The sequence below is a fragment of the Podarcis melisellensis genome (assembly GCF_964234715.1).
Source record: "Podarcis melisellensis genome assembly, chromosome: 10".
NCBI lineage: Eukaryota > Metazoa > Chordata > Lepidosauria > Squamata > Lacertidae > Podarcis > Podarcis melisellensis.
The window spans coordinates 75,564,676-75,573,982 of NC_138542.1; the positions used below are offsets into that span (position 1 = coordinate 75,564,676).

General features: G+C 50.4%; 1 protein-coding gene across 2 annotated transcripts; it reads left to right on the forward strand.

Annotated features, from left to right (window-relative positions):
• Positions 1-1,591: 1,591 nt before the first annotated feature.
• Positions 1,592-9,086, forward strand: LOC309378642 (uncharacterized protein). 2 transcript variants are annotated; one of them, XM_081927119.1, is made up of 3 exons: positions 1,592-1,722; positions 6,010-6,154; positions 7,051-9,086. In XM_081927119.1, the coding sequence occupies exon 3, from the start codon at positions 7,312-7,314 to the stop codon at positions 8,989-8,991; it is 1,680 nt and encodes a 559-aa protein (XP_081783245.1). In that variant the 5' UTR covers positions 1,592-1,722; positions 6,010-6,154; positions 7,051-7,311; the 3' UTR covers positions 8,992-9,086. The 2 variants fall into 2 exon arrangements, with proteins under 2 accessions (XP_081783245.1, XP_081783246.1); XM_081927120.1 differs by lacking the exon at positions 1,592-1,722 and adding an exon at positions 3,842-3,933.
• The last annotated feature ends 221 nt before the right edge of the window (positions 9,087-9,307 follow it).

Here is a 9,307-nt window from a genome sequence, read left to right on the forward strand (position 1 = left end):
CCATCTGGGTGGTGTGGAGTGGGCAGTGCGGGGGCTTCTAACTGTAAAGTAGGGAGGGCCCTCTTGAGTCATCTAGTTGAACCCCCAGCATAGTAGTAATCTCAGCTAAGCATCACAGGCAGGGGGCCATCCAAGCTCCCCCCACCCCACCCAAGGAAGGCACTCTCCCCACTGGCTGTGCTGTGCTGCCCTCTCAATGGCCCCTCCTGGCACACTTTCCTGTGGCCACCGACTCTTCCCCAGGGAGGGCATCTGAACAAGAGACCACCCCCCTGTAGTGTGCTGGGTTGATGTCCGCCAGGCTAAGGAAAAGCAAAGCAGCTGCGCATTGGCACCGAGGGCTCCCAGACTTCAGCCAGTGCCCTCCAGCTTTTCTGAGTGCAGGCATCGTGCTGGCTGGCACTGAGGGGAAGTGCAGGCCAATCTGCCTAGGGGGCACCTGCGTGGAGATGGCGGTGCCAGGGAGAAGAGCAGCGGGTTCAGCCAGAGGCTCCTAAAGGCTCTGCCCAGTTTCTTGGCGTGGAAGATGTGACCAGCCAGCAGGGGCTGGCCCCTCCTGGCCCCTGTTACCCAAGGTAAAGGACCCCTGGTCAAGTCCAGCCAAAGGCGACTATGGGGACTTACTTTTGAGTAAGCGTGCATCAGATGGAACGGCAAATCCCTTTGAACCGTGTAGGGGTTACTCCTAAGTAAGCGTGCATCAGGCAGGGCTGCAGAGGGGTGCTTCCAAAAGCAGCCAGTTTGCACATCTCATGGGATTTAATGTCTTGCCATTATAAATGCACGGGGATAAGCGCATTTATAGAGACACATTTCCGCAAAACACCCAAACTCCAGCATGTGGCCGCAGGTGATACAATAGGAGCCTTTCTGCAAATGGCCTTTGCAACACAACTCCCTGGGTGGTAACAAAGTACACACATTTGCCTCTTTGCAACGTAGCCCCGTTTCCTCAATGAATCCCCCCATTTCAGTAAAACCTGAGCTGAAAGAGTAAGGAGAGCAAAACAGCAGCCCTGTCTGACCCCCGTCAGCCCCCAGACTCCCCCAGTCACGTGGCAGGAGATTCTTCCTGAGCCCCCCCCTCCGTGAGACGGGTATGACATCATGGATGATCCATATAATCCATTGATGATCCCCATGATCCAAGCAGACTCGTCCAAAGAGCAGATCTCTATGCCTGAATGAAACGGATCTGCGGTGATCGATTCTGGAGTCCAGAAATCCTCCCTTTCCAGTGATCTCTCCGGCTGGCCCGGAAAAGGCAGCGAGCAGGAATCCTCAGGGATCCCGACGGACAGACAGACCTGTCATGCTGCCAAAACACGAACTCGGAGTCTGATCTGATTTAAATGCAGAACTCATTTTGTGACTTCGCTGTTGGATTGTCGGGATCAGCCCCTCCCCCCTCTCCTGATCCCAGAAGGAAGACGGAAGGGGGGGGAATTTCTTCTCCTCCCCCCCCCCGCTCAAAACTTTCCCTCCCCTCCCGGCACATCCTTCTCTCATCCCGCCCCCACAACCCCAGATCCCGCCCCCAATACATTGCTCTTCCTCCTCCTCCAATCCGGTTTCTGCTCCCGGAAGTAGAGCTTCCACTCCGGATTGCTGCTCTGCCCCATAGCTGGGGGGGGGGGCGGCGCTTTCGGAAAGGGGAGGGAGGAGGCAGGGGACCCCCCGTGGATGTTGCAGGAAAGGAGAATCGGGAGCGAGGACAAAGAGGTAAAGGGGTCGCGGGGGGGCGGAGGAGGAGAAGGCGAGGGGAGTAGAGGATCGCGGGATGGGGAAGGGGGGGAGAAAAGGACCCAGAGACCCCTCCAGCTCCCCAAGCGCCTTCCGTGGGGCCTGGATCCCGCCACGCGTGCTTCGAAGGGGGCTTTCCTCGCAGGGCGGACCCCTCGCCCCGTTCCTCCTGGCTCCGTGCGGAGAAAAGCGGCCCATGAAAGGGTTAAGGGGCGCGAGTGACGCCTGGATAGAGACCCCCAGTCCCTCCCTTGCTCCTGTCGGGGGGGGGGCTAGGATGGAGAGATGGGGCGCGCAGGGCGAGGGTGTTGCAGGAGACCCCCTCCAGCTCCCCCAAGCGCCTTCCGTGGGGCCTGGATCCCGGCACGCGTGCTGCGAAGGGAGCTTTTCTCGGCCCCTTAGGCCCCTTGGCGGGGGCGGGCCTGGGACCCCCACCCAGGGAGTCCCCATGAGGACCCCATCGCCCCGTGTCCCCCGCGCGAAAGGATTCACGGGCACGAGGGATAGAGACCCCCCTGTCCCTCCCCTGCTTCTCTTGGGGGGGGGGCGCCTCCAGCTGGAGAGATGGGGGCGCAGGGTGTGGGGTGAGCAGAGCCAAGGGAGCCTCTGGATGCAGGGGAGACTCAGGAGAGAGGGAGGGGGTCGAGGAAGTGGGGGGGGAGGGAGGGGAGCATCCCTGGGGCAGGGAAGGGCAGCATTGGCGGCGGGGGGGGGGGAGAGATATCGCGTCTCCATTGTGGCAGCTGCGGGGGATCTCTGGTGGAACAGCCTTGGCCTCTCTCTCCCGCCCAGTAATCGACCCCCCTTCAAGGCGACCAGAGAGGGATCCCTGGAAAGTGGGGGTCCTGTCCCCCCACCCCTTCCTGCAATCTTCATCCTCTTCCCACCCCAGAACCCCCCGCCCTGTCCAGACACAGCCATTCTGCCCAGTCCATTCCTTGGTCCCCTGGAGAGGAGAGGAAATCCAGAGGAAGAGATGTCAGTATTTGTAAAAAGAACAGAGAAGGTTCTGGCCTCCCTTTGTCGCCTCAGCCTGGTCCTTGGACCCTTGTCAGCTTAGAAGAGTCCACGAGAAGAGCATCCTTGCAGAGTACTTTCTGCTTTTACAGTGGTACCTCGGGTTACAGACGCTTCAGGTTACAGACTCCGATAACTGAGAAATAGTACCTCAGGTTAAGAACTTTGCTTCAGGATGAAAACAGAAATCATGCTCTGGCGACACAGCGGCAGCAGGAGGCCCCATTAGCTAAAGTGGTGCTTCAGGTTAAGAACAGTTTCAGGTTAAGAACGGACCTCTGGAACGAATTAAGTACTTAACCCGAGGTACCACTGTATTTGCCAGCTTTCACCAACCAACCAACCCAACACCAAACTAACATTTCTCACTCTATATATACAACCCGTAGCTTTATAAGCATTAAAGAAACAGCGGCCCATTTTTAGCCGTGACGAGAGAGGAAGGGGGAGGCCTTCTCAGAAGCGGCTCTTGGTTTCAGCAATCCCACCCAGGAAGCAGCCAGAAGACTTTTCCTCTCTCTCAGGCTTCCATCTTTAATTGTCCTTTCTTGAGGGTGAGGATAATGTACACCTGTCATCAGAAACAGAGGTGCAGAGTCCATGGAATGGCGCTCAGGATTGATACGGAAGCTGCACCTCAAAATCATTTCTGTTCCCCCTATTCTTTGTAGGCAGTGTCAGAGTGACTGACAAGCTGAGATACAACCCATCAGCATCCGATGACAGCGACTGCATGAATCTTTGGTCACGTGACAAAGACACCTGAGAGCAGAAGCAGCCAAGCAGGCTGGGAAGTGCAGGGAGTGCACAGTCATTTGGGCCTCCTCAATTTATTCAGGCTTAACTGCTAACTGGGGAGTCATTCTGACATGTGACGTAGTAGCCAGTCGCACTTTGTGCTCTCTGTAAGATTTCAGCAAGAGTCTGTCTGTCTCAGCCCTGAGCAGAGTCTGTATGCAATCTCACTCAAACTGTTTGGAACCATGTTGTTTATGAAGAAGCTTCTTTTAATTCAGTAAAGCTTTTATTCTTTCAAACTCTGCATTATTAATTTACGCTGTGTGTCATCTTCCCAGTCAAAGGACCCATTTTCAGGATAGACAGTGCCTGTGGCTGGAGGCTCTACACACTGGGTGTGCCTGTGGAGGCCAAAGACTGCCAGTATTAGCACAGGTGAGGTGTGTGACCTCCCCAAATTCACAGACTGTATATAAATGAGAAGTCGTGGGTGGGATTATAGTTTACGGCAACCCTGTGATTTTCTCCACCCATAAGATTTTGTGAGCTGATATAGCAGTACGAATTCCAAAATAACTTTTAAAAACCCCACAAGATCATCATCATCATTGCATTTATACCCCCAGGCCTTAGTTTGCCTCCCCATGATCTAGAGAAAACGCCAGCTTTGAATCATAGAGTAAAACTACCAGAACCTTCTTGAACCGATAGGTTAGGAATCAACTCTGTACTTAGATCCGTACTTTTCTATGCCTGAGAAATGCAACCATGACACTGGGAATGTTCAGGAATGCAGGAGAGGAAATATTGATTGATTATATCCTTTCCAACTTGTGTTAACAAGTTGTACAATTTAGCAGAGTAACATTCCCTCTTTTAAACTTACAGCGGATGTGTTTGCTCAGGCTCGCTAAAGCCTCTAAAATAAGTTTCCTTGGTAATTTCCACTTTAGTCCCTCATAAAAAGATAGACACGACACAGTCTTCTATAAAAGTATAAAAAGAGTTTACTCACACATTCTGTTCACAAATGGATCCCAGAAGGCGGTGACCCCCAGGCTGCACACCTGGTCCTTCAGGGGCACAGTTACCCCATCAGGACCAGGAGTGCCCCCACCCTCCCCCAGGGACAGTATTTCTGACTTGTCAGGATTCAACCTCAATGTCTTAGCCGCCATCCATCCTCCAACCACCTCCAAACAGACACACAGGGCATTCACCATCTTCACTAGTTCCAATTTAAAAGAGAAGAAGAGCTGGGCATCATCCACATACTGGTGAACACCCAGCCCAAACCCCCTGATGATCTCTCCCAGTGGCTGCATATAGATAGTAAAAAGCATGGGGGAGAGAATGGAGTCCTGAGGCACCCCACAAGTAAGCATCCAGGGGTCTGAACACCGCTCTCTGGACATGGCCCAGGAGGAAGGAGGGGAACCACTGCAGAGCAGGGCCCACAGCTCCCCTAGATGGTCCAGAAGGACACCATGGCCAAAGGTCTCCAAAGCCGCTGAGAGATCCAGCAGAACCAGGAAAGAGCTTCCCCCCTCAACCTCTGGCCCGTTGGAGATCATCAACCAGCACAACCAGGGCAATTTCAGTCCCATGATGAGGCCTGAATCCCAATTGGAAGGATCATGGCGGCAGGAGATGATCGCTGGGATCCGAGTGGCGCTGTGGGTTAAACCACAGAGCGTAGGACTTGCCAATCAGAAGGTCGGCGGTTCGAATCCCCGTGATGCGGTGAGCTCCCATTGCTCGGTCCCTGCTCCTGCCAACCTAGCAGTTCGAAAGCACGTCAAAGTGCAGGTAGATAAATAGGTACCACTCCGGCGGGAAGGTAAACGGCGTTTCCATGCGCTGCTCTGGTTCGCCAGAAGCGGCTTAGTCATGCTGGCCACATGACCCGGAAGCTGTATGCCGCTGGCTCCCTCGGCCAACAAAGCGAGATGAGCGCCGCAACCCCAGAGTCGGCCACGACTGGACCTAATAGTCAGGGGTCTCTTACCTTTACCTTTATGATGTAAATTTTGTTTCTGTTTCCCTTGTTCCACATCGGAGAGACTTTGATACACAGCTCTGAGCCCATCTCCCCACTTGAAACTGCTGTGTTTGTAGAACTGCCAGCCTGGGCAGTGGGTTTGGGGGTCCTGGGCTGCCTAGACAACCAGACCCCCTTCTCAGCCCGGCTGATATGGTCCCAAGGAAAGCAGAGCAGTATGTTTGGCACCAGCTTGGCTGCAGGAGTTGAATGAAGAAGGTGTGCAGGACACCATCCAACCGTCTTAGAGACTCCCCTCTGGATTTGTGTGGGTTTTCCTCCATAGCCTTTTCTTCTCCTGAACATAACTCACGAGGCAGTGAAGGTTTAGGACCAGAGTTTTCCTTCTCGATGGGCTTCCTTCCCCGGTTGACGATCCCATCTGCCCTTCACTTTCCTCTGCAGAATGGGCAGAATCTGCCTTCTGGACTGTGGGATTCACTGTTCTTCTCATCCTCTCCATCCACCAGGGCTTGACTTCAGGTGCAGCAGAATTCCCCAGCCCCCCAAGGATTTGAGACCCATCAGCTATCCTCACCTGGTTTTGCCAGCCGGTTGAAGCCATTCCTGGGATTGTGGTCCCTGATTCATCCTGACAGCTTCTGGAAGGCACAGGTGAGAGCTGAGTGCAGGGTGGGGACCACCAAAGGTACTACCGCTCCCATGACACCTCATGACATCATATAATAGCTATATTTGAGACAGAAGCGGAATGAATTCATGTCTCTAGAAATAACACAACTTCAGGCCATCAATAATTCAACACTACATATTCACGGTTGAAGTTTTCACTAGTACAGTTATCCATTTGCCTTTCATATGCAGCTTTTTCAGTGTCACTTTAGGATGGGCTCGAGATCAGACAGCCCATCATTATTATAAGGAACAGTGGGGGTCTGGGATTCTGATGTGCCAGCTGCTTTTCTTCTGCCTCTCCTGCTCTCGCCATGCAATGTGAGGCATGTAGACGGAGGTCCATCTCCAAGAACAGGAGCTTCCCTGAGCACCCATTCAGCTGACCCCAAGCACCAAGCCTTGTCACTAGTTCTCTAACTGACCCAGACCACAGTCCCTGGAAAAGACATAGACCTGGGCCTCACATAATGGTCCACATGGACCTCTTGTGGCCAATGAGACTGTGCAGGTGATTCATAAAGATCTAGAGGTGGATGCAGGATTATGATGCAGAGGATGGGGAATATCCAAAGGAATGATGGACCAGAGAAAGAGAGGGCCTGTTCACGGACAGAGAGCAGCTGCCTTTCCTGTGAGGAAACAATTGATTTCAAAAGGCTGTATTCCAAGATCATCCTGCTTTATTAACGATGATTGAGGATTATGAAAGGTGGTGATGCATTACTATCATTTGATGACATTGCTTTTTCATTTCCAAAAAATTGGGAACATGGGTAGGAGGCGGGGGAATGTAGGAGATGTTGATATAAGAGAAGGGGCTAATGGAGCTTGATGTGCTCTCTTTCCCTTTGTTCTCTTCCTTGAAACCCAAACAGGATTTCCTTTCCTCCCACTCTCAAGAAGGTGATGGAGAAGACATTCAGAATTCCAAGGAATGGGGCACCTTTCGTTTCATGAGGAATAGAAATTAAAATGTGTGAAATGTGGGATATGCTTCATTGAATGAAGACACATAGCTCACATCAATGACTCCGAGAGGAGAAACCATTTAAAAGTATGGAGTGTGGGAAAATTTTCGCTTATAGTGGAAAACTTAGAACACATCAGCGGATTTACATGGACAAGAAAGGATTACAATGCAGGGAGTGTGGAAGAACTTCAGTCAGAGAGGATTCCTCAATATACACCAGCGGACTCACACAGGGGAAAAACCATTTAAATGCATGGAGTGCGGGAAAAGCTTCCGTCAGAGTGGACACTTAAGTTCACATCTACGGACTCACACAGGGGAGAAACCATATAAATGTATAGAGTGCGGAAAGAGCTATAGTGAGAGTAGAGACCTTAGAAAACATCAACGTATTCACACCGGGGAGAAACCATATAAATGTATAGAGTGCGGAAAGAGCTTCAGGCTGAGTGGAGACCTTAGAAATCATCAACGGATTCACACAGGGGAGAAACCATTTCAATGTATGGAGTGTGGGAAAAGCTTCCGTCAGAGTGGACCCTTAAGTTCACATCTACGGATTCACACGGGTGAAAAACCTTTTAAATGCATGGAGTGTGGGAAGAGCTTCAGGCGGAATGCAGAACTTAAATTACACCAGCGAAGTCACACTGGTGAAAAACCATATAAATGTATGGAGTGTGGAAAGAGCTTCATTCAGATTGGGCAGTGCAATATGCATCAACGGACTCACACAGGGGAGAAACCATATAAATGTATAGAGTGTGGAAAGAGCTTCAGTGATAGTGGAGACCTTAGAAAACATCAACGGATTCACACAGGGGAGAAACCATATAAATGTATAGAGTGCGGAAAGAGCTTCAGTCAGAGTGGAGACCTTAGAAAACATCAACGGATTCACACAGGGGAGAAACCATTTCAATGTATGGAGTGTGGAAAAAGCTTCTGTCGGAGTGGACACTTAAGTTCACATCAACGGACTCACACTGGCGAAAAACCATTTCAATGTATGGAGTGTGGAAAGAGCTTCAGTCGGAGTGGACACCTCAATAAACATCACCAGACTCACACAGGGGAGAAACCATATAAATGTATGGAGTGTGGAAAGAGCTTCAGTCGGAGTGGACACCTCAATAAACATCACCAGACTCACACAGGGGAGAAACCATATAAATGTATGGAGTGTGGAAAGAGCTTCAGTCAGAGTGATAGACTTAGAATACATCAACGGACTCACACGGGTGAAAAACCATATAAATGTATGGAGTGTGGAAAGAGCTTCAGTCAGATTGGAAACCGCAATATGCATCAACGGACGCATACAGGGGAGAAACCTTTTAAATGTAGGGAGTGCGGAAAGAGCTTTAGTGATAGTGGAAACCTCAGAAAACATCAACAGATTCACACAGGGGAGAAACCATATAAATGTATGGAGTGTGGAAAGAGCTTCAGTTTCGATGCAGGCCTTAGATCACATCAACGGACTCACACAGGCAGGGGAAAACCATATGAATGTATGGCATGCGGGAAGAGCTTCAGTCAAAAAGGAGACCTTAAATTACACCAGCAGACACACAAAGGGGAGAATCCATTTAATGCATGGAATGTGGAAAGAGCTTCCGTTTCAATGCAAGCCTTAGAAGACATCAACTGGCTCACACAGGGGGAAAACCATTTAAATGCATTGAGTGCGGAAAGAGCTTCAGTTGGAGTGGACACCTCAATAAACATCAACGGATTTACACAGGGGAGAAACCATATAAATGTGTGGACTGTGGAAAGAGCTTCATTCAGATTGGAAACCTTAGAAAACATCAACGGACTCATAAAGGGTGAAACCATTTAAATGCATTGAGTGCGGAAAGAGCTTCAGTCGAAATGGAAACCTTAAAACACATCAACGGATTCACACAGGGGGGAAAACATTTAAATGTATGGAATGTGGAAAGAGCTTCAGTAAGAGTGGACACCTCAATATACATCAACGGACACACACAGGGGAGAAACCATAAGAATGCATGGAATGCGGAAAGAGCTTCAGTTTCTTTTCTTTTTATATATATATATAATATTTATTAAGATTTTTCAAATATTACCGTAAGAATGAAAAAGAAAAGGAAAAATACAAAATAAAAAGTTAAAAACATACCTATTTTCTATTA

Bases quoted from the DNA above. Each gene is read 5' to 3' on its own strand.
- LOC309378642 (XM_081927119.1), top strand. From the start codon at position 7,312: ATGCAGGGAGTGTGGAAGAACTTCAGTCAGAGAGGATTCCTCAATATA.